Consider the following 27,176-nt stretch of genomic DNA (forward strand, 5'->3'; position numbering starts at 1 on the left):
TGATAAATTACCACATAACAGGAGTCCAAGGTATTAGGAGATCACATCAAAGAGATGCTAAGGGCCAGCAGATCAGGAAAGACATCTCTGGAACTATTAATCCTGGGAAGTGGCAGATGAGCTGACCTAACACCTGAGGGGGAAAGGCACTGGCAGAACACCCTTGTGGTGGGAGAGAGCATGACAAGTCCATGGTGTTGGAAGGGAGCCAGCAAGGCTCCAATTGCTGGGAGAGATGTCTGGAAAGGCAGATGGGAAGCTACAGCAGCATAAGAAGAGGGATGACTTAATTAGGCCTACAGTTCTGCGATTAGTCTAGATGGAATAGGGAGAATTGACTGGGAGGGTTTGGTTCACCTCCAACCCACTTTTAAATGGAATAACATTTACCTAATCACATTTTTATATGACTTAAAATTGCTTCAAAATCAATTATACAATAAATCTGGATACATAATTTTCAACATTCTGAGTCTCATCCTTATTTAACTATTTGCTCTTTCCTGTATAATTTATACTAAGAATTTAGTCATAAATCTCTATTCATTGCTTTAATTCAGCAACCTTGATTTTTCTAGAACATCTGAAAAAGAATAAGTATAGAAAAATGAGCCATTTACACTACCCAAAACACACATAACTCTTACATGAATTAAAATAAGCAAAACACCCTCCAACAACCCCCTGAATTTGGGTGCATTTCTTTTCTCATTAGCTTCTCTGATCACAGCAGGCTCCCTTCAATTGCACAGGACATGTTTTTTACATACCATCAAAGTACTCCAGGGAATTAAACAACTATTTTAACTTATTCTCTCCTGCCTTAAATTGATTCATTCATTCAAAAACATTTATTGAGTTCCTACTATGTTCCAAGTCCTGGGCACCTGTAACATATAAGTGATACCTCTCTGAAAATATCTTATTTTTTTTTTCTCTCCAGGAAGACTTGCAAGACTTTGCTTAATCTTTCCTTACTTCTATCCAGTATTGCCATATATTTCTTATCTGATAATATATCTTACTTATGATTATAATGATTGGGAATTTTCACATTCATGAATCTCAGCATTTGTAAATAAATGCTGCTTTTGAAAGAATTGGAGTCATTCTCAAGAGTGCATACTTAAGAAATATACACTACATCCTGGAAGAAACTTGAGAATCTTATGCTAAATGACATAAGAAGGACACAAAAGGACAAATATCCTATGATTTCATTTATATCATGAGGTACTCAGAATTGGCAAATTTACAGACACGTTTCAAAAAAAGAAAGGTTACTAAGGAGTTAGGGAGAAGATGGAATGGGAAATGGGAAATAATTATTTCTTGGGTATAGAGTTTCAGTTTGAGATGATAAAAATATTCTAGAAATATAGAGTGTAAACAGACATGCAATGTTGTGAAAATGTGCATATTTTACCACAATAAAAAAAGTACATGGTTAAGTGGGCATTAGAAAAAATGTGGTTTTCCAGAACCACATTAAGCATTATTTCTCTAAAATAACTTTCTTCCTATTTTTTTCCCCATGTGTTGGTACATTAACTTAAGAGCAGGTGTACAGAAGAAGTATTCTTATTTTAATGTAAAAAGTGGTTAAAACTATTATATTCTTTAAAAAATACTAAACTTTTACCTTAAACTTTGAATACAAATATAATTAAATCCAGAGGCAAGAGTACCTGATTCTAAACCAGTCAAACCCAGCATATTCCTTTCAATTTAAGGTTGTGCTGAAGCAGAAGCTGTAAGATCAAGTCGACCCTTCATTGACTTTGCAAAAAGCACAGCCTTTACCAGCCCCACTGTCAAGAGTAGCTGGCTTCACTTCCCCTCCTACTCCAAAGATAGCTTCTTTTTCATATTCAGATGACTGTTTATGAGCTCAATCCTGCTTCAACTGTCACTCTTTACATCAAGGGAAGATAGATGGGACACACCAACCCCAACCTAAATGACCTTTGGATGTGACAAGAGTTTTAGGTCAGCCTTGCTAAATGGAGGCCTTGGTGTATGGAGACATGCCTTGGGGTGAAATTTACAGTGAATTTATTATCTCCCAATGCCCTTTGGACTGCTTCCCACCATCAAACACCATGGCAGCACTTGGAACAGGAAGAAATACATTAACTGGAATCTGATCGTTTTAAAAGGTTACAGCTGCCCAAATATAATTTAATTTCATACTTGCCCTTTGAGGGTTTGGTGTATATTTTCATTTTATGACTGCAAATGATAAAGCTCTTAAGATTCCAGGCAATAAAAATAGGAAAAAAAAAGTATTTTAAGGGTTAGAAGTCTATTCAGTTCATACTCAATGAGTGAAGTGACAAATTAGCTTTTTTAAAAAAATCTAACATTTCTCTTTTTTATTTGGATCATCTCTTATACCTCTTCTGATCCTACACTGGGATGTTTAGTTGAAATCAGGATGTGAACACTAACTCAAATCTTAGCCAGTTTGAAAATAAAAAGAAGTGATAAAAAATAGAAGATATAGTCAATCTGATTTAAAGTGAAAATGTATTAGTAGCGGGAACACAATTTTTTCCCATTAGCATTTTCTTTCACATACTTGGAAAAATTTATCCATTTTAGTATCAACATATCAATTTTCATTAATCCAGTACTTTTCTAATAGTACTTCTACAAACTTTAATGAAAGGTTCACCAAATTCTCTCTAAAATATCATGTCATATGTAGCCTCAGCAATTTAATTGGTAAATATTATTACCATTATTTAATTGACAGAATAATAAATATGGTACTGCTAATGTCACTGAATAAGTCAGAATATTTAGAACTGAATTAGAAAAAGATATGTTCCATGCTTTTTAAATTATGTTAAAATGGATTCTACCTTCATGGATAACTGAAAAAAACCAATAAAAAATTTAAAAATAATAAATCAGAAAAAAAAATCAGAAGCAAAATTCAGATAAAATCATCTATAGTTTATTATCTAGTTAGCTAAGAAAAGACAAAAACCTGAATTTTGCTCTTTTCTTTAACTCAATATTTTGCCACAGGCTTAACCATTCTTCATTAATTCAATACAATTTGAGGTAGTGTATATTTGGGGTTTGCTGGAAATAATGAGAAAGGCCACAGAGTTAAACTTTTAACACACACAGGTCAAATGTAACTCACAGCTGCATATGTGTGCAAGCACGCACAAAAGCATATGCATTCACTCACTTTCATTGAGTCAACAATAAATATTTCTTTAAACCTACTGAAGCTAGTGCCTGTGAAGTTTGTTCTAAAAATATTTTAAATATAAAAGAATATGCCTAACACATGAGCAGTAGAGATAGAAAGATAAATGCAAACCTTAAAGTGTTGTTGTAATACTTAAGAATATTAGATTGTAACTATTAACATTTTACTAGCAAATCTTAATTTCATGTTGATATGTGACTATGTTAAGAGTGTTTTGTATATTTTTTAACCTGTATAACTGTTCTGTCAGGTAATATTAACATTCCCATTTTTAGGTCATAAAAATGTAGATCAGCAAAGTTAAAAAAAACCTGCCCCAAGTCACAGAACTAGTGGTTACTAAAAGTCAAATGCCATGAATTACAACTAGAATCAAAACTTATTCATCTATTTATACATTTATGAGAAAAATTAAAGTTCTGCTTTAAACTAAGAAAATTAAAGTTTCCAGAAATTTCTTGACATTCTATTAGAATGAATCTTACATTTATGTTAACTCTTAACACAGTAACATATCAACATAAAATTAAGATTTGCTAGTAAAATGTTTGTAGTTACAATCTAATACACTTAAGTATACAACAACAATTTAATGTTTGCGTTTGTCTATCTCTACTGTTCATGTGTTAGGCATACTCTTTTATAGTCTAAAATATTTTTTTTTAGAATAAACTTCACAGGCACTAGCTCAGTAGCTCTAAAGAAATATTTATTGTTGAATCAATGAAAGTGAGTTAATGCATATGCTTTTGTGCGTGCTTGCACACATATGCAGCTTTCAGTTACGTATAACCTGTGCGTGTTAAAAGTCTAACTTTGTGGCCTTTCTCATTACTACCAGCAACCCCAAAAGATGTATGAATGAATAATAAGCACGTGAAAAGATGCTCAACATTACAAATAATTAGGAAAATACAAACCACAAGGGGATGCTCCTCTTCACACCTGAGGTTAACAACTATCGAAATATAATAAAACCAAATACAAATGAAAAACAATAGACAAAAAGAAAAAAAAAACACTCATAGAATTGCCATATGATCTAACAATTCTACTTCTGAGTATATGCCCAAAAGAACTGAAAGTAATATTTGAAAGAGATATTTGTACGCTCTTATACCTAGAAGAAACAGTCACAGTAGCCAAAAGGTAGAAATAATTCAATATCCATTAATGAACGAATAGATAAATAAACTGTGATATATACATTCAATGGAATACTATTTAGTCTTTATAAAGAAGGAAATTATGACACCTGAGACACAGATGTTGAATACTTTAGACTAGATGGATAAGGCAGATACAAAAGGCTAAACATTGTATGGTTCCACCTATATAAGTATCTAGAATAGTTAAATTCATAGAGACCAAAAGTAGAATGATGGTCACCAGGGGCCAGCGGAAGGGAGAATGAGGAGTTAATGTTCAGTGGGCAAGTTGTTTCAGTTTTATAATGGGAAAATTTCTGGAAAGGGGTAGTGGCGATGACTGCCCAACAATGGAAATGAACTTATTGTCACTGAATGACATACTTTAAAATGTTTTCAAGTCTGGAACAGTGGCACATGCCTGTAATCCCAGCTATTTGGGAGGTTAAGGAATATGATTCCAAGTTCAAGGCTAACTGAGGGGAACTGCGTGATATCCTGTCTCAAAAAAAAAAAAAAAAAAAAAAAACAACCCAAAGAAAAAGAAAATTAAAGGTGGATGTGGTGGTGGCAGAGTGAGAGACAAAGGATGTAGCTCAGTGGTAAAGTGTTTCTGGGTTCAATCCTCAATACCACACACACACACACACACAAAGGTTAAGATGACAAATTTTATGTTACTAGATGAGAACACAACCTATGGAAGATGCATAAAAGTTGGTACAGTTTTACATCACAATAAAAAATGTAAATATAAAAGTAGAAATTAGATACTTCAGTCTTTACTCTGGCAAAATGAGATGTGAAAACAATATAAAGAGAAAACCAAATGTTCACTCTCCAGAGGATGAGCAAAGAAGTGCTAGATTTGGGAACACTGGACAGAGCAGAAAGTCATATTAGAATGGAGAGATTGAAAGAATACATGCTGAAACACAAGATACCTCCTCCTTCCCCCTTTTAATTTCAGCTATGCTGTCAGCTAGGCTTGGACTTTCTGGGCAGGAGATGTTAGAATTCCTTTCTGAGGTGGTCAAAGAGGCCAAGAGAATTAAGGGGTGGCGGTTGATAGAACTTTCTTATATCCTGATTGTGGAGGTGGTTAAAATTCATAGAATTCCACATTCAAAATACAGTCAGCTTAAAAGTATGCAAACTTCAGAAATTAAAAATAAAAGCTACAAAGGAAAATATTACTCATCAACTTTGACTTTTAATTCTTAAATATATTAGCCTTTCTTGCCAAGAAATAATTAGAAAAAGAGAGGGGTTGGGGATGTGGCTCAAGCGGTGGCGCGCTCGCCTGGTATACGTGCGGCCCGGGTTCGATCCTCAGCACCACATACCAACAAAGATGTGTCCGCCGAGAACTAAAAAATAAATATTAAAAATTCTCTCTCTCTCTCTCTCTCTCTCTCTCTCTCTCTCTCTCTCTCTCTCCTCACTCTGTCTTTAAAAAAAAAAAAGAGAAAATTTGCTAATATCATAGATAATAAAATTTTTCCATGACACCATACAATTTATACTTATCTCTGTATATATATATCTAATATGTCCATATGGGTGTAAAGAATTAATAACAAATGGTTTGAGTGTGCAGGAGAGCAGGTAGCAAGGGGTCTCCACCCACCATTTGAGATAATGGGAGTATAAAGTACTGATAGTGGACTATTAAATAAACAAGGTGAAAAGCAATTCTTTCCATTTCAGCCGATGCTAAGAAACCAATTGTGCAGTACTTTCTGAGTATAAAAATAATGAGCTGTGCTTCCACCTCTGTGTTTTTCCTTGCTCAGAGAACTTGCACTTTCCAATCTCTGAAGCATAGTTTGAAACATCCAATTCTAATGAGAGTGTGGGTGAGACTAGGGCTGTTGTTCGTGTTGTAGTCTAATTAGAAGCCTGAGTATTTGGCTTTATTAATAGAAAGAGATAAATTTAGATTTAAAAAAATAATTTAGGCTAGTACCTTCTAAGATCTAGGATGCTACCAATTTTATTTAGTCCAAACAAAAAAATAGTCTCAGATATCTTTTTCGCTGAGATTCTTCATCTTTGCTATTCAGGATTACCAATTCCAATGTGTGACTCATGCTCATATCTGTGTCATTATCAGAACTGATCAGCCAACATGCAAATATTTCTAAAGACGAGGGTTCCTCCATTTTTTCCTAACTGTGGGAAAATTAAAAAGTAGCTACTGACTCAGAACTGGATGAATGAGAATGGAAGAAACAATGGAAAAAAGTGTTGAGAAAAAAGAGACGGGTATTAAGAGAGGTAGCTAGTTGAAAAGAGAAGAAAATCAATTGAAGAAAGAGGAAAAAAAGAAGACAAAGACATTAAAAGAAAGGGAAACAGATATTCAATAAAACAATCACATAGGTAGATTTTTAGGTGTTAAGTTCCTATTTTAAATTTGTTAGCAGCCCTAGGACCAAAAATCATATAGTACCTATTCTGTTGGTTGTATTATTCAAAATAAAATAGCACTCTGCTTACCACTGTAAACTCATTTTATGTGGAATTGTTACTTATCTGTTTCTAGATGGCCTTTATTATGTGTGCAAGAATGTTTTTAGTGTTCTTGGGTTATCTCTGGGGTAATCTAGCACTAGTCTGACCTGCTCACCTTCGTTCTACTAATAAAGCCAATTCCATAGATATGGAACTTTCCAGTCCAATTGGATCTCCAGAGCTAGCTTGAATATTTTCAAGGTTCCAAAGCATTTTTTTTCCATGCCCTTTATCAATAACTGCCTCATTACCCTTCTCCCATGCTTTCCTTGGAAACTCATGAAAAAACATACCCATGAATCAGAAAAGTCTACTTGTAAGGTGTAAAGTCTTCTTCTGAGGATTTTTGACTCTGACTACTTTCATTAATGTTTCTTTTACTACATATTATCCATTCTTCTATGAGATACAGGTAGGACAGCTATACGTACATGCATTTTTTTTTAAAAAAAGAAAACTTGTACCTTAAGCAGGCTAAAGGACTTAAGAGGACCTGAGACCACATTTTATAGGTTGAGATTAGAGCCTTTAATTCACTGCTGTATTTGCTAAGCACCACATTAGATTAGAAAAGATCATCACAGTTAGGAAACTACCTTGGCTGCCTTTATAATGCCCAAACTATCCATTGTTGCTGCAAAACGTTCTTCATTATACCAAAACACTCAACTTTATGATAACATAAGGACCATCCCTCCAAACAGGAAAGTGTGTCCCTTTCATAAACACTGGTCAATGTCACAAAAGCAAAGCTCTAATAATTTTTATGGAAGAAAGAAATGGGAAAATAAGTTATTTTGACTTTTTGGGAATAATTGAAACAATTTTTTGTAATCTGACATGAAGATGAAAAGTATTTTTGCTTGCATTAAAATGAAGATTCTTGGTTTCCAAAAAAGACATTCAACACAAACTTGAATTAGGATAGATTTCTTTATTTGCCATAAACCTTTGTAAAATATAATGTAAGCTCTCTGTTGCAATCTAAGAAAATTAGTTGCTATTTTGGAAGAATGTGTTAGGTTCATTTCTGACAGCTTAAAACTCTTGAATCTGGTAGACAATGATGAGAATATTAACAGCTAATGATGGCTGAATGTTTATGCTATGTTGAATACTTTGTATGTACCATTCATTTAATCTCTAGGACACCTTTATCAAGAAGAAATATGATTATCCCATTTTATAGGTGAGGAAACTAAGAGGTAATCAATAGATTGACCAAATACATGCACAAAGGTTTGTCTTACTCTAGGGCTTGTAACTCATTACACTATACAAACCATTTAAATATTATTACCTGTCAGTTTTATTTTAACATTTGTAAATTTTTAATTTGGCCAAACATATTTTAAAGGGGAAAAAAAGGGTTTAAGACCTGTTGGCTATCCAATGAGTTCCTACCCCAATATATCTGTATATTACTAATTGGTTACAATGAAAATATTGAATCTATGAAAAATAGATATTTCATATTTTGACACCATATTTACTGCTACCTTGAGTCTACAGTGATGCTAAAACATTAGAACTTGAAGTTTCTCTGGAAGAAACCAGAGGAGGGATGAACCAAATCAAGATAAGATTAAAAATGATTTAATTGTTTGGTCATATTTCTTTGCTTACCTTTTAGATGTTAACCAAATGTTTTAGCTATGCTATTTGTGATAATTGAAAATTCTTTTAAAACCAAGAACTAAACACTGTGGAAAACAAGTTATCTGAAAAATACTTGTAGCACAATATTTACAGTAGCATGAGTTAGTTACACAGTGGAAACAGGTCAAGGGTTCCTAACTTGAAAATCTGAAATTTGAAATATTCCCAAATCTGAAACCTTCTGAGCACTGACATGCTATCAAGAGTGGAAAATTCCACACATGAAACCTTTGTTTCATGCAGAAGATTATTAACAATACCATATTAAGTTACTTACTGGCTATGGTATAAGTTATCTATGCAACATAAATCAATTTTGTGTTTAGACTTAGGTTTCATCCTCAAGATACCTCACTATATATATGCAAATATTTTAAAGCGCAAACAAATCTAAAATCTGAAACTCTTCTCTTCTGGTCTCATGCTATTCAGATAAAGGATACTGAACCCAACCCGTATAGCCAAATTTCAGATGTAAACATCTCTGTTATCATAAAGCAAGACTAGTAATTGGGGGTACAATGTTTTCTGTAATTCTGCCTCATTCCGAAAAGGAAGTAATTGTATCACTATCACTATTATTCTTTATTATATGTTGAATGAATTCAGATGATGGGGAAAGCAGAAGAGAATATTGTTACAATTTTCATGTCAGAGGCATTAATTAGCTGGCCCAATGCTCATTTTAACAAATCCTTTAGGAGTTTATTTTGAATCCCTCCTCCATCTCTTCCTGCCTACTTTCTTCATCCAAGGAGCAGTTGGATAAGGAGTATGGCATTAAGGGAAAGGTCAAGGTTAAGAAAGACAGAATAACTGTCATTCATTCACAAAGCCCCCCTTCTTTTCATGCCCTTGGTTTGGCAGGACAATACTGAGAGACTTCCACAGGAAACAGAAAAGTTGAAATGTGCTGGGCTTAAGCATTTTTCTGGAGGAATCTAATAGGCTCTATTTTCAAGTCTTGTGAAGATACTTGCCAACCAAAGTCAGCCCAAAATTGTAATGTGGCTTTTCTCCTTGATTCTTCTGTCAGAACAGTTCATTCATGACTACAAAATAGTATCTGCATGATTATATAATCATCTTTGAATACTATCTTTCTTCTGAGAAGAAAATAAAATATGAACGAGATTTGTGATGTAAACAATCTCACTTTGAACCTTCTATGTACAAATAGATATGAAACAGCATGCTTCTCTGTTGTTTTGTTTTTTAAATTCCTTGATCTTTCAATAGCTTTCCACAAAAGAATTAATTCACAGAGCACAATCACTGAACTCAGCAAAATGAAAGCAATTCAGAAGGTTGCCATTGTTACCAATATGCAAATCCTAACCATTGTTTTATTCATCCTTCCTTAATTTAATGGTCTTAGAGTAAAATTGGCAATTTTTCTCTCCCTCCATTATCCGAAACAACTTAAACATAATATATACAAATGTATGCATTTATTTTTAAGGATATCATGGCCAAATGGGAAGAAGCTAGATTTAACTTTTAGTTGTTAGGCTTTTAGGTACACATTTGTTAATATCTGTTTTAGCCCGGTCACTACTTAGGAGTCTAAATTAAATTGCCTCATCTATAAAATTAAGGGATTGGAATAGAAGAATGGCTAAGGGTTTTAAGCAACCAAATCTCTAATTGGAACAATCTTAACCTATAGAACTTGATACATAAAACTACAGACATGGATGTTACTATTTGGAGATGAAGACTCCCAGCTTCCAGTGAACAGTTCGAAACCACTGTTTTCAATTATCTCTGGTGTCTTTTCCATTTCAAATACCCATGTTAGGATGGTAGGTTGTTATGGGTTTCTCCAAACTCTAGTCTACTCTTATGCTTTACCTGTTTTCTTAAATTCCAAGCTCCTCTGTGATACACCAAGGGATCCTTGGCTGAATTATCTTCACATTCCTTATGATGTTTAGACCAATAGATGACAAAGAAAATATCTGCTGAATAAATAAAATTTCCAGGATACTATGGGTCTATAAAAATAACTCCCTTTCACATTAAGGTTTGAAGTGAAACTCTTTCCTCAAAATAAATATTGGATACAATGAAAAGTTTATAAGTTTTCTCAGTTTAAAAAATCATTTTGTTGTAAATAATAAAGGGAAAGAAGAGACATGTCAGAGTGTATGAGTCTGTTAATATATCTAGAAAAAGAGTATTTTCGAATGATAATACCAGAAAACATTTTTGTTATTTATATTAAATTGCATATTACAGTAAAAGTGCCCATGTAAAAATTATTTTGGACTTTATATGGTATATAGTTATAATTGTTTAAAGTTAGTACATAGAAGAATTAATTTGCATTATATTTATGGAAACAGGATTTGACATGAAGCATTACTATCATTTTATGGATATGACTATGGAAACAAACAGTAAGCAATAGCAAAACATGGAAAACTAAATTCCAAGTAACCAACCAGATTGCCTTTTGATAAATAAACAGGTTGCCTCCCATAGATCCTTATGATGGACTTATATTAAACCACACAATGGAATCAAATAATTTCCTCATATATAAATATTTTGCCTCAATTTTATTAACTTAGTTTAGATGCTAAACTGCAAAGTAAATGCATATAACAAAAATCTGCCATGTCCAAATGCCCAAATTTTCAAGGATTTTTCTTCTTTCTTCTTCTTTTTTTTTTTTTTTTTTTGTGATGTAGGGGATCAAAATCTTGGCCTTGTAATGCTAGGCAAGTGCGAAACCACTGAGCTAAATCCCCAGCCCTCAAGGTTTCTTTAAACAATAGAAAAATAATATTAATACCAGCTAATAAGACCCATTAAATCAGCCAATAGTATGATGCAATGATTCTTGCCCAGCTCATAGTATTTCATAAATGACAACTGATACTTCTATTGTTCTCAGCACTTCGTATATATCATCTCATTTAATCTCCACCAAACAATATCATTCATATCCACATTTTATAGACAAGAAAATTGAGACATGGAGAGGTAAGAAAATTGCCCAAGTCACAAAGCTAGTAGGCAGCAGCACCATGGTTTAAGGCATGGATGTCTGCAGGTTGTACATGGATAGCCACCAATGTTATATTGCCTCTCTCTATAGAATAGTGCCTCTTAACATATTAATCTAAAGATAACATCTTAACATAATAAAAATTTGCTTTAGTTTTTATGTTATCTTCCTTCTAATTATCTTATAAGAGATGAATTTTTTGTGCATAACTAAGAAGAAGTTGTATATAATGCAATTTGCATGCTCCATTCGAGTGCTTTGAACCATACCCATAAGAGATAATATTCATAGTTCATCTTCAACAGTTTTGTGGTGCCAACAATAACAAAACTGCATTTAACTTCTTAAAGGACATCTGTTCTCATTTGGGTTACTAGTCCCCAAAATTTTACTTTTGTAAAATTTCACTCCCAATGTGGAATTTATCTCCATAAAACATTTCTTAACTAAATCTTACCAGTAACATGAACTAAACAAACAATTGGGCTGAAGAGCACATTTCTAAGATATATATAATCTGTGAACTAGAAGAATATTAGTTCTCTCTTCTTATACATAGTCAAAACTAGAAACTTGAATAGTTCTGTTTTTCTTGATAAAATAAAAACTGTTTATTTTTACAATTATGATAAATTGATATTATTCCTAGAATTATGCCTATTGTTGGCCTTGAGCCTAGCAATCCTTTTAAGTACATTAATTAGCCCAGAAACATTTCAGAGTCACCTAAACATGTTTTCATTAAGAGAACACAGGATGCCATCAAGAAAACAGGCATCAAGTTGTGACCAGAAAACCTGACACTAATAGTCATATTATTTTAGTGTAGGCAATGCTAAAACTTTGAATATAATTTTGAAGTTTACTATGTGTTTAATTAGTCATTAGAGTGAAAATGGGCACTGGAAAAGCACATGCCTTGATATATTTATTCATATGTAATATGAAACCAGGAAACTACTGAAAGCAAGAAAGTAAAGAAATAGCATAAAAAAGACACTGGTTGTATTATCTCCATTGTCCAAATGTCAAACACCTCCTGGGAACCCTAGGGGTGGTAATAACTATGGAAGCAGCTCCTAACAGGTTCTTCCTTAAAGGGGATTCTGGAAAACTGCTGGGCTCTGACTCTAGCCCATATGGGCTTGGAAAAGTCAGAGAAAATGTTGGCTGCACTTTTTCAGGCCTATTTGCATATGTTCTTTAGTATGCAGAATGTCTCTGTATATAATTTAATTGTTGTTGGGTTTTTTTGTCTCTATTAATACATATGCAAATGACTCACTCTTGCAGCTGTGCTGTATTAATCATATGTGTGCTTCTGTCTGTCTGCCCTGCAGGCTCAGGGTCGAAGGGAGAGGAAAAGAGGGAATTCGGTCTTTTAACCTGCAAGAAAATTCACTCATGCAGACAGAAGTCCAACAGCAAATAGCCCAGCAGGGTTGCAACTAAAATGAGAAACAGTTGATCATTTTTTACTGTGTATGGAAATGACTGTGATCTAAAACTTAAGCTGAGTAGCATGGTATTTGGTGGGTAAAGAAGAATATTTAAAAGTTCTCATCCTTGCAATTCTTTCAATAATATGATCTATCAAGATTATGATAGCATGTACATAGCATCTAGATCTTTCCATATGGTTATTCTTCCTGTTGAATTTCTGGAGGTTTGTCTTGGTCAAACACTTAAAGCCATGCTCAGTCACTCAAAGTGCTGGAAAATTTGAAGCAGGTCATATGGACCTTCTTCAGAGACTGGCAGGAGTTTGTTAAAAAAAAAAAAAAAAGAACTTCAGTTTTTATTCATATCTATCCTGATGTTACTATGTAAGACAGAATCTTACCCCATTTCCACCATAACTTGAACATAGCTTTGATGGCTATGAAAATTGATTTCAGCTGATGTCTTATATGATTCCTTCTCTTAACATGATTACACATCATTGACCACTCTATCTACCCCAGAGAATGCATGTTACTGATGTTAGCAGTTGCTACAGCACATGCAATTTCATTTTTGACAACTTGGAATTTTATGCCTTTATTCCAAAAATATTATGAATTTCTTAAAAGTATTCTACTAAAATTATTTTTAAAGTTTAATTAATTCAATAAAAAATGCATGATTTGAATGCTACTTGCTTATTTTGAGTAAAATATGACTGTCCAAGAAGAATTTCAATCTTTTTTTCCTTCTGCTTATCATTATTAATCATTGGTTGGACTCGACATTTTTGGCTTCCTATAGGTAGAACAGGTGGCAACCATATTTTGGCCAAGACAAATACAGTATTTATAAAGTGAGAAGTAAGTGGATAAATATTTTCTTCTAATTTCAAATCTTAGAAGCCTAGTGAAAAAAAAATAGAAATAGGATACTACAGTACAACTATTACTATTAAAAGATTCATGATGTTCATTAAGTAAAATGCAAATTAACAAAAATGAATATGAAAAATAAATGTTAGATGGATGACTGTTGCCATCATTTAATTTTATTAATTAGAAACAGAAAATTCACTTAGCTGATTTCATCTAGTCACAAATGTCCAAATATCCAAGGTTTAACTTTATTTTGTATTAACATCTATACTCATTTCCAATATGGAAATTAAGCTAGATTAGTTTTTTTATATAAATAAATCCCCCTTCTTTAAAAAGAAAAAACCAATATCATGAAAACAAATATCAAAATCATAATTTTCTCTTGGAAGAAAAAAAAATAGAGGAAAAGGAAGAGAGTTTAACAAAAGGAAAGGGAAGAAAGAGCAAAAGGTAAACTCAGTATCAGAGATTATTAATTGCTAGTTACTCTTTTGATAACTATATCCTCTAATTATGTGAAATCAATTTACTTCAGTATTACCTGGAAATAACTAGATGAGTTGTACTGATATGCTAACATATAACAGGAATAAGTAGATATTGCAAGGTTTGGTCTTTTACTTGTAAATTGACTTCAAAAGAATTAGATAATAGTAATAAGTGAAAATAATTCTCTCTCTCTCTCTCTCTTTGTGCAATAGTCCATAACTATCATAAGGTAAAGAGAAGATGGGGCTAGAAAGACAGAGCTGAGGATTTCTCATACTGTAAGAATCTTCCAATAGGGCCTAAGAAAACAAAGTTTCCTTTTACTTTGCTCCAGAAATTAACCACATACTGTTTTATTAAAAATTACCATGACCTAATAATGCTGACATGACAGTTTCATCTTATAAATAAGTACTGAGTATCTGCTCCATGCTAGGCATCCTTCTGGATACTTGAGATATGTTATTAAACAACAACAAAAATGACAATCCTGTCCTGCTGGGGTGGTATGTCTGCATCAGATGGACAATACACAAGAAACATAATGAGTAGGTTATATAGTGAAGGGTGAAGGTGATTAGTGCTATAGACAAAAGGCAGAACAGGGAAGTGTGGTATTTCCTGGAAGGTTATTTTATGACTTAAATATGTTGGTTAGGTAGGCATCAGGAAGATGGTATCAGAGCAAATATGTAAATGACATGACAGCATAAAGCTTCCAGGCAGAGGGAAGTGTTTTTTTAGTAGAAGAGACAGTATAAAACTCTCAGGTAAGAGCATGCTTTGCCAAGTCAGGGGACAGAAAATAGACCAGTCTAGCTGGAACAGACTGAGTAAGACAGCAAAGAAAAATGGTCATAAAAATCTACATTTGGTAAATACCACAGTACCAAATATGCTAGGCACAAGTGCGTTCATATGTTTCATTTTATTTAATTAAATAAGAATAATTTCTTATAAAGTTTCAACACCATTTTTGGAAGTGAATTCAAACATTATTTTTCTTCTTATATGAGCCAAGGATGCCTTTGATTTTTGCATTTCTGCTATTGTCTATTTTAAAAGGATGGGGATTAATTTGTATAGGAAACTAATTATTAATATTGAGCTTAATTTCATCATTATACAGCAGGAGAGCTATTTGTGAAAAATAGATAATTTCTTATAAGTGTAATGCTAAAATTAATTCTTCATCCTTTAATTAACATTTATTTATTGAGCCCATAAAATATTTCAAACTCTTGGGTAAGTGCAAACAATAGTGAGCCACTGACTTCATGGGTTTTGCTATCTGGTAGAAGCAAGAAAGTAGGATTTAAAGCATTTTGTATAAATGCTATAAAAAGGGAAAATACAGTGTGCTCTTGAGACACGTAGAATCTATGTTAATCTAGACATGGTATCATCGCAGGATTCCCCTCCCAAAAGCAATATTTTTACATGAAAACTTAGGGATAAGTAGGAGGTGGATAAAGATGATGAGTAACCATGTTCAGGAAGAGGAAACACCACTTATAAAGATCCAAGGGTGGAGACAGAACGTGAAAACAAGAGAGAGGCATTTAAGGTCTTTAAACAGTAAGAATATATGACCGATTTTTTTTTTTTTTAAATCAGAGACATCATTCTGACTAACATACAGTATAGAATGTACTGAATGGGAAAGATCAAGACAGAAAGACCAGTGCAGAGGCTTGTGTGGTGATTTGGAAAAGTAGTAAGGGTATCCTGACCTAGAATAGTGATGGTTATGATAGAAAGAAGAGGTTGGATTCCTGATGTATTTAGTGGATGTACAAAGAGGCAGTGAATTAACAAACATAATTGGAAGAGGGAAGAAGAGAAGGATAGTGCTCCTGTTTCTGAGTTGATGGATAGATGGAATGAAGCCTAAGACCAGAGAACAAGCAGACGTGGACAGAGGGAGGACAAAGAGTGCTGAGATCCACTTTATATGGTATTTATAGTCTTTCTAATCATCTATGAATTTCCTCTTGATAGCCAACAAGCACTTGGCTATGTGGGTTAAAAGTGCAGGAAGGCCTTAAAGGCATTAAATAAGGTCAGATTTGTCATAAAAAAATAAATAAGATACCACACATGTTGATTTACATTATTTACATACATATTCTAGATTAAGTCAAATTTTCTCTATTAAAAATAAAATATAGGGGCTGGGTTGTGGCTCAGTGGTAGAGTGCTTGCCTACCACGTGTGAGGCACTGAGTTCAATTCTCAGCACCACATATTAATAAATAAAAATAAAGGCCCATTGACAAATAAAAAAAATTAAAAATAAAAAATATGACAATATTTAAACATTTTAACTGTTTCAAAAAGCACATGGTGAGGTGAATTTTTTATAGGAAGTACTTATTATTATGTGGTAAGTATCTCCAGGGAAATAAAATAATAGTTAAGTAATAAACAGTGGTATTATTTAAAGCATGTCATTTTGCTTGTCTTTTAAAATAATTGTACTTGTCTCTATTCTTTCTTTAGTAAAGGTTTGAATCTTACTTATCATAATATTATCCAAGTGTGAAGAATTATATGCAAAAGGCTATTTCAAAAGAAAACACAAATGGTAGGTAAACAAAGTCAACCATGAATAGGAACACATTTGAAATGCCCTTTATTAGGTCTCGGTGTTATAAAAAAAAGTAGTTTGAATTAACATATATCTGTGTAAAGAGGCATGAAATGGAAAATTCAGAGTCTGAAGTAGACAGCTGTCATCATAATTCCTGCTGCTCCTTTTAGTACTGCAAAGTACATAAAGTATTTGTATTAGTGCCAATTAATCAGCATTATTGTTATAATTTGATTAGCCAGTTACTGAGTTATTAAATGTCTAAAGAGGGGCAATGTCTCCAATATTGAAGATAAAAACCCCTGTACTTGGAGAAGGAATGTAACTGTTTAAGAACCATGGAGTTTAGATTGTGGCCCAGCTTCCCTTTTTGTCAAAAGGGCATATTGGTATGTAGGTATTGTAGTAATAATTAAATAAGATGATCCATGTAAAACTTAACCAAGGAGCCTAGCATAATAAAGTAGTCCATAAAACCTGGCTAGAAGTAACTAGTGACTTTAGTTGTGAAGGCACTTATGTAAGGTCAGTCATTATGTTTGAGCCCAAGGAGAATGAAACATCATCATACTTTTTGTTTAAAATACATATTTCACCTCCTACTACACTATTCCCACTACCATGGAATGAAGATTCATTCAGAGAATCACTTTTTCTTTGCCAAGGCTCTTTCAGTTCTTCCCCCAACTGGTTCTCGTGCTGTTACCCCAACTCTTCCTTCCCACTGCTGACTCCTTAGGAAGTGCTCCTAGGAGCTTACCACTCACTATTTAAGATAAATAAGAACACATCAAGCTAAAACAGAAAACAAAATAAGTAAGTAAATAAGCCACAACAAAAAACTGCCTAATAGTTCCCAAAAAAAAAAAAAGATACCAGCCTTTGGTAGCAGACAATATCCGTACCACCATCTCCCCTCATTACCTGGGTGATCTAGCCCTCATTCAATCAACACTATGATGTCCTTTATCTGTTTCTCATTTTCCCCACTCTACCTTTTCTATCCCACAATACATATGAGGTGATATCTGGTGAGGGAAGTGAAAAGAAAGAGCACTAGGTCTACAGTTTTATGGAGTGCTTGGATCTTTTTTTAAAATTAATTAATGTATTTTAATTAGGTATATATGATGGCAGAATGCACTTTGATACATTGTACACAAATAATTGCAACACAACTTTACATTTCTATGTTTATACATGATGTAGCAGTCATACATGTACCTAGGGTAATAATGTCCTTCTCATTCTACTATACCCCTTCCCTTCCCTCCCCTTTGCCTAATCAAATTTCCTCCATTTTTCCCATGGCCCCCACCCCCATTATGGATCAGCATCCACTTATCAGAGAGAACATTCAACCTTTGGCTTGAGGGGATTGGCTTACTTAGCTTAGCATGATATTCTCCAACTCTATCCATTTACCTGCAAATGCCATAATTTTATTCTCTTTTAATGCTGAGTAATATTCCATTGTGTATATATACCACAGTTTCTTTATCCCCACATCTGTTGAAGGACATCTGGATTGCTTCCATAGTTTTGCTATTGTGAACTGAGCTGCTACAGACTCAGTTCTATTGTGTTAAAAACCTAAAATCTTACCTACTTGGACAATGGTGAGAGTTCTTCAGAAAACTTAGCATGTGATGGCTTAGGGGTGTGCAACTAAAGACACAGCTATTCCTGTTTATTCTTCTGCAGTTTTCTAGAGCTGGGGGTGGGTTTGAGGAGAAGGATGGGATATTTTCTGGAAACTGGGACCAAGACTTTGTGCACCTGTGGTGGTCCTAGAAGACACAGATGAGGACCTAAGCAGAGGACTGCAGTGTGCTCCGGGAAGGTGCACTGAGATTGAAGAAAGAGGAAGGCATCTTACTACCAAAGCAGCTTCTGGTCCACAGTGGTGATATCCCAAATTAAAAGAGGGTTGGACAGAAACCAGGAAAAGCTGAACAGTATCCAAAGAAAGCATGCATCAGTATCACCATCATCATCTCCAGGTGTCTAAGTGGCAGAGACACTTTTGTCAATCTGCATTTCCACAGGTGCTAAGTTGGAATTGAGGAAGGTAAAGAAGTTATCTACTTTCTTTCTCACTTCTGGTCTCAAGAGTTGGGATTCGTGATTAATGAGAAAAGGGGAAGCAGTGAGATGTGAATCAGGTAGAGATTAAAGTTATGAGCAAAATAGAATGTCCTTTTTTTCTTTCTTTCTTTCTTTCTTTCTTTTCTTTTTTCTTTCTTTTTCTTTTTTAAGTACCAGGAATCAAAGCCAGGGGACTTAACTACTGAGCCACATCCCCATTTTTAGACAGGATCTTGCTAAGCTGCTTAGGGCCTCGCTATGTTGCAGAGTCTGGCTTTGAATTTGCAATCCTCCTGCCTCAGCCTCCCCAGTAGCTTGGATTATAGTCATGTGCCATTGTGCCTGGCCAGAGAACTGAATCTTAAAAACTGAAAGGAACCAGGAAGCTCTGTAATCTATTCAATGTAAGAGATGAACAGTGGAGATTTAATTAAATATAATTAAAAGCAGAGTCTGGAAAAAATTAAACATGGTTCATAATGTTTATTCCGCTGAGATGAAACTTCTCAAAAATAGGTTTATAAGACTGGTGGTGGATTTTGTGTAAAGGTTAAGATAAAACTTTCTGATTAGGAATTATAGTTAGCTTTTCTCTGGCCCATGTGGGTAGGTTTGTAACAGGTATCCTTTGTGGCTCTAAGACTGCTGAAGTCAAGTTCAGGGATCTGTGAATACAGTATTACACATGACTAACAAAGTGAGTTGGTACAGACAGCCTGGTAAAGGTGAGAGCGCCCTCCAAAGAGCCAGAGTCTCTGCCATGACTGCTTCTGTGATGTGTTTGCGTATGAGATCAATGTGTTTGTGTATGAATATCAATCATTTTGTCATTGAATAAAGGCACACGTATGTGTATGGTTTTGTGTATGTGTGTATGCACATGTGCACACGCACACACCTTTGTGAATATGTTTTAATGATAGTTAATGGCTTTCTGTGAAAGAGTTTTAGATCATTGATTTTCTTGTTGTATTAGTGTTGATTATCTGAAGCCATAACTAAAACTTATCGGTTTTAACGGGTACAAAATCAGTTGAGTAAAAAGCAAAGTAAAAGTCACGTACAACAATTTGTGCCTGTAATCTCAGTTCCCAGAAGGTTGAAGTAGGAGGATTGTAAATGTGAAGCCAGTTTGGGAACTCAGCAAAACCCAATCTCAAAGCAAAAAACAAACAACTGTGTAAGTACAAGGTCCACAGTAGTGAGAAATATGGAATATTTTTGTGTGATACTAATTCAAACCCTGCTTGGATTTACAGATCAAATTTTTTAAATATCAAAGTAAAGCAAGAACAGGAAATCATTTTTTTGATATTTTAAAATCTTATGAATGCTTCAAAACATACTATAAGGAGGGAAATAAAATATTCTAATGCTATATCTGTAGGAAAGAAGTTTATATTGCCATTTGACAAGGCTACTCTCTACTAGAGTCCTACAATGAAACACAAGGGATCCCTCCAACTCGACCTTTCTTCCTCTCGCCTCTGATCTCATGGTGAAAGGAAATGATAATGCCTCACTTGCTCTGAAAGCTGGAATCCTAAATCTCTAAAACTCCTATTCCCATGTTCAAATCTATTGCTGGACATTCTTCCACCTTCCTTTAGTTTCATTACTCTAAATTTTTAGTTTTACCAGTTACAATCACTTTTTCATATTATAGTTATTCCCAGATGCCATTTCAAAGGATAACAAATGTTATGTTACTTTTATTGTCCCCATGGCTCCAACACTTCCTAAGGTATTTCCAGCTCAAAGAATCAGACACTCAGAGTGTAGATTTTCATAAAAAAAAGGTGGAATAGAAATGGATGTTATTAAGCTCTGTATAACACAGTATGCTTCTGCCTTCACACCGGTGGTCCCTCCTGTGAAGCTCAACGGGTCTTTCAGAAACTCATGGGTCTTCTGACAAATCCATGTGCAGACCAGATGTATCTGTCTCTTAATGCTACAATATAAAACTATATTTTCTTTATAGATGAAGATCATCTATCATGACAATGCATTTTCATGAATACAATTTAATTTTGTTAAGTGCAACTGTTTAATATCTGGCTTTCCAGGCATACTAAGTCTTTCAGCCTGAGAAATGTATAAACCTTTCTCAAGAGGAGATAACCCTATTATTAGATTATCTTCTATTCTCATTAATTGCGTTAAGTATAAAGTCCACAACAATAGAAACTATGGAATATTTTGTGTGGTGCTGATTCAAAGATTTAGATGATGAAAGCAACCTTTACTGTAACTTTACTAATCCTCTTTACAACCTCAAAGTCATAATTTTTGAAATCTTTGGATACCTGGTAAAGTTATTGCTGATATTGTGGGGTGGATGGGAATATCTATTCTGCACAGCAAATAGGTGTTCCTTGGGAAGTCTGGGATAAAAAGTAATACTCATTTAGGCTCCTGCTTTCCCCCCTTGGCTCAACTGAGCTGACATGGACAAGAGAACAAAGAGATCTACAGAGTGTTTTTATAATAATTTCTTCAATAATTTTACAGAAAATTTTTTGTTAAGTTGCCTTGGTCTATAATTGTGTTAAAAAATCAAATATCTTTTACAGGGTTTCTTTCTCTTTTTATCATGATGGGGGCCATTTTGTGACAAAATTACAGCACATAGTATTCAAAGCAAAACTACAGCTCACTTTCTTAAATTGTACCAGGGAGTAAAAAATTAGAATACACTATCTTTAGTACAGAACCAGGTTGAAAAATGAAAAGAATCAGCACCTCAACGTTTGGTTGAGGATCAGCATAAATAAATTTAAAAACAAAAATGTGTGACACAAATATCACTAGTCAGTTGTATTTTGTTTTAACACGATAATAGCTGTTTTCCATATTGACTTAACCTTTGTCTCCTCCTCATTGTTTCCTGACTTACCTGCAGTTGGAGTGGGCCTAAGCCTGGTGTTGCTGCGGCAGCAGCTGCCATGGTAGTTGGGATCAGCTGAACAGGGTAAGGGTCACCTAAGTAAGAGAATAATAGAGGCGTCAGCACCTTTTATCTACTCTCCACCTGCAAATTAAACTCATGCATTCACTCTTTCCAAAAGCCTTCTTTTGTGTGCCTTGCTGAGGCCTAATGAAAAGCTCTATTGTGCAGCCTTTTACTAACACTCTTTTCACAATTCTGGCTGAGAGAGGAATGTGAATAAAAGGCACAAGCAATTAAGGCGGAAACCTCATCCTTTTTTCATGATGTATTTAGGAAAATGGTGGGGGGGAGTGCGCATTGATCAGAGGGCTGTACTTTATAACACACACTCACACACACACACACACACACACACACAGATGAACACACACCTGACAATCTTGATATGAGCATAGCAAATCCTTGGCAAATTTACAGTGTTATTATAGAAGGAACTTAACTAAACTTACTTTATTTTAACAAATTGAACATCAAAGATTGAAGCCAAGTGGCTTATCTTCTGAATGATATGCTGTTGCCTGGACTCAAGTAACCTCTATTTTTTTTTAATATGCATTTTTAGTTGTAGATAGACACAATTCCTTTATTTTATTTATTTTTACATGGTGCTGAAGACTGAACCCACTGCTTCACATGTGCTAAGCAAGCACTCTACCACTGAGCTACAACCCCAACCCTAATAACCTCTATTTTGTGGACGAATTTATATGAAAAAAAAAAACATTTTATGTTTTGTAGGTTTCATAAAATATTGACATCTTTGTTATTTTGGAGATAAATGTTTATCAAAGTCTATTATAATGATAACAGAAAATAGATGACTTCCTCTCAAAGGATTTTATCTAAAAAAATCACAGTCATTCAAATTTAATTTTAAGGTTTTATTATATGGTCTATAAAAATATAGACACACATATAGAAAATTATTCTGCATATTTTCATGCAAATTACAACTTTTTTGTTTTACTTTGTAGAGGTACAACAGGATTTCTACATAAATAAAGTCCAGTGATATAACTAATAATACTGTATTATTAGAATTTGGAAATATGATCGTAGGAAATAATTGAAAATTATAATTGTAAGAAAAATTTATAATATGTGTTTTATAAATCTAAATCTTCAAAAGAACATATTGAAACTGCATACATGAAAATACAAGATAATTCAGTTAAGAGATTAATTACAAATATTTATTGAATACCTTCTATGTGTTAAGCACTGTTCTTGCCACTAGAAATAAAGCTTTGAAAAAGACTAAGATGATGATATAGATCTACTGAGAATTTAAAGAAGCTTACACTGTAGGCTCCTGGAAATGACCCCTAGCAGTGTGTTCATAAGGTCATGTAATTTCATAGTTTTCACTTTCCTTAATTTCATACTTTGTTGTGATTCCTTATTATAAACGAATATGGGTGTGTTGTATTTTTATTTGAAATTGCGCCCCTCAAATTATGTTTCAGGTTTCAAAATACTTGGATCTATCTCTGTTGATCAGGCCTTCCCAGAGCTTACAGTAAATGGGGAAGAAGATACTAAATTATTAGTATAAAATGAAATGACATTTAGATAGGTAAGTACACAATGTTATGGACTCTACTGTGGGTGCCTCAAACCTGTCCTAAGAGGCCGATGATACTTTAGGAATAAGTCATGTTTAAGCTGAAATTTTATCTAAGGCAAAGAAGGCAGATAGGCAAAGATAAGCAAAGAAGGGAACGAAGAAGGTTCTAGAAGACATACAATTTTCATGAAGAGTTGGAGTCAGACAAAAGCTTAAATCATAGCCCAGTTCCTACTTTGCTTAAGTACAGAGAGCAGGTTAGGAAGGAATAATCAAAGGGGCTAAAGTTTTAGGCTATAGGATTAAAGAAACCAAAAAAATACCAAGATCACTTGGGTTGGAGATTGAAAACTGCTAACAGATGCAGAAATCTGTATAATAGGTAGCAATGAACTAAACTCCAGCGGTGACATTGGAAAGGAGAGTGACGGGGAGATTGAAGCGGCACTTAAGGGGTAAGACTGATGAAACTTACGACTGTTTGTATAGGAGAGTAAGAGAGGACCCAAGGATGACTTCCAGGATTTTCACTTGAACAACCGATTGAAGAGTGTTGCTGTATGTTGGGTTTGTAAACATGGACGAGAAGCAACATGACCAGGATGGACTTAGGTGGTGGGGTGAGTCACAGGGGAAGGAGCAAAGACATCTGTTTTGTACATTTTAAGCTTGAAATTATTGTCGATGTCCAAAGTGAGGCATTCATTAGACATTTGATACACATTAGGATTTTAGGGAAGTTCAAATAGAGAAATAAATTTGAGAGTGGTTAGCATATATCTGGCATTTAAAGCTTAAAAACATGAAGGATGCCACTTAGGAGTTAACTGTAGATAGTAAAAAGAGGTTCAAGGATTTCATTGTGGACTTACATTACAGAGAGGTAAGTAGCAAAATAGACTGAGAAGAAATGTAAATCTGGTATTCCAGAAGCCAAGTAAAGAAAGGTTCACATATAATGAACTATCACTTCTTTTTACATTTTCCATAATATTTAATTTTCTCTATTCACTCTTCAGTTTTAAATTAAAAAGAATATGTTCCAACTTAGTAATAACAATTTTAAAGGCACACGTCTCAATTTTAAAGATAGTGTTACCATTTTTTAAAATATTTCATATGTGACTTAAAATTTGCAAGCACTTTGCAGTTTGTACTCATACCTTTTTAAATTTTAAATACAAATGAAAACTTTGAGGTCATGTAGAAAGACCAGCTTGAAGTAACTCAAGTTTTGAATCTATGTTTTTTCCAATCTCTGTGCTAATGTGGTTCTATTAAATCTGCTGTTTAAATGTGAGAATTCATAGTACCTTGGAGGTTGGAGACATGAATTATGTCTAAGGTGGCTTCAGACCCTTCACAACTTACTTTTCTTTTAATTGTTCTAATTAGTTATACATGACTACTAGTAGAATGTATTTTCACACATCATACATATGGAGTATAACTTCTCATTCATCTGGTTGTACATGATATAGAGTTACACAGGTTATATAATTGTATATGCACATAGGGTAATAATATCTGATTTATTCTACTATCATTCCTACCTCCACACCTCCTCCCCTCCCTTCACTCCTCACTCCCCTTTGTATAATCAAAAATACCTCTATCCCCCCGCCATCCCATTGTGAATTAGCATCCATATATCAGAGAAAACATTTGGCCTTTGGTTCTTTGGAATTGACTTATTTCACTTAGCATGATATTCTCCAATGAACTATCAGTCTTTTAAAATGGTGAATTTGGTAATATGGAGGTCATTGGTGACTTCCACAAAGGCAGTTCCAGGGAAGAAGAGAATGAGAAAGCCTAGTGGAGTGAGTGTAATCATAGAGGATGATAAAAGGAAAGGAACTGAAGGCAAGAAGTGAAGGCTCTTGATCTTCAGTGAGATTCTTGATCGGTAGCATGAGCATCACCCAGGAATTTCTTAGACACGTAGTATCTCAAGGTCTACCCTAAATCCACTGAGGCAGGCAACTTTTAATAGCAACACAATGACTCCCAATTCCTCTTATTTATGCCCCATGTGACCTCTCCTTTTGAGTGTGAACTGGATTTAGTAATGGCCTCCTAAGACAGTTTGGTAAATTTGATGAGATGTTTTACCCTTTAGATTAGATTATAAAAAGACTGGCTCTGGATTGTCCACTACTCCCTCCCCGACCTGAGCAAACTGCTAAGATGTGGGTTACTCTCCTGAGAGGTCCACACAGCAGAAAATGGATGTCTTTCACCAATACCTCACAAGACATGAGGCCTGCCAACAGCCAGGGTCGGGAGCTTGGAAGTGGATCCTCCCCAAGGCAAGCTTGGAGATAACTACAGTAGAAACACCTTGACTACAGATCACGTTGAAGATCCTACATCAAAGGCAGATGAACGTTGTTTTGTGCCACTAAGCTGTGGAATAATTTGGAAATCAAGAACATGACTCCTTAATCAGAGTTTATGGTTTAAGGAGATTCTCAGGTGATCTGCATGTTTGTTATCATTGAGAACTGCTGGAACAGACAACTCCAAAGCAGTAGCTAATAGAAGATGGGTGATCAAGAAAACTTTATTAAAAAAAGGCATATTGAGGAAAAATGATCACAGGCTTAAATGCCAACGAGAAAGAGTAAAACTTATGATACAGAATAGAGGACAATTGATATTACACGATAGGGCTTAGCTTACCATGACTGGTGTTTTTAAGTACTTAATCTACAAAATTAATATTTTTAAAGAAAGTTTAAATGTTTAAAAGCTGAATTTATATTTATAAAAACTAAATAAAATAGAAAATATTACAGTATGATTATTAGAATTTACATTTGAATTGCTTGGAATGATGTAATTCATTGGTATTCCTCAATTAATGAACATGATCTTAAAATTAAAGCAATAGTGTAGAGGCTGTGGTACTCTTCACCAGTGATAATTCATTTTATATAATTCTCTTTCCCTGTTGTAATCAATTAATAAGCACTTATAACATCTACCATGTGAGAACACTGCTGGGTATTATGAGAGACAAAACAATAAAACAAATCTATGTTTTATCTATGTCTATGTTTTCTAAGTAAGTGCTTATTCAAATCTAACTGACCTTTGTGAGTGCCAGAGGAGTTAAGGAAGAACCATTTCTAGGATTTCGTCTTCAGAGAATAGTTAAAGGCAAGATATAAGTGGGCCTGGCCTTGAAGCTTTGCAGGTACAGGGGAGGAGAGAGGTTTCAGGTGGTACAAAATGCATGCAAGCATTAGTATGATGTGCTGAAGGAACAGAGAAAAAAACAGTTTAACTGACAGATGACGGTATAAAGAGCAGAGGGGAGAGAGATCCATGGCAGGTAGTTGGAAACTTTTCATTCTGAAGTTTCAATGAAATTTGGATATGAAAAGGCAATAGACAAGAAGTGAAGTTTTAACAAACATTATAAAGAAGTTAAGCAATAGGAGGTCTTAAAGATGACCTAGATGTCTATCCCAGGGACACAGACTTAATCCTAAATTTAGATTGACAGTAAACACAAGGTGTTTGGGGCACTCTGACATTACTAGTATCTAATTATTATTAATAAATCATATGTGTATTAATACATT

At 34.2% G+C, this 27,176-nt stretch overlaps 1 protein-coding gene across 1 annotated transcript in view; it reads right to left on the reverse strand.

Annotated features, from left to right (window-relative positions):
- Positions 1–27,176, reverse strand: part of SOX5 (SRY-box transcription factor 5) — a 393,350-nt gene that overhangs the window by 85,694 nt on the left and 280,480 nt on the right. The window contains exon 8 of the mRNA XM_081311948.1: positions 21,963–22,048. Coding sequence (XP_081168074.1) covers positions 21,963–22,048 — 86 coding nt within the window. The remainder of the gene's footprint in view (positions 1–21,962; positions 22,049–27,176) is intronic.

Source organism: Spermophilus citellus (genome assembly GCF_964194105.1).
Source record: "Spermophilus citellus genome assembly, chromosome: 10".
NCBI lineage: Eukaryota > Metazoa > Chordata > Mammalia > Rodentia > Sciuridae > Spermophilus > Spermophilus citellus.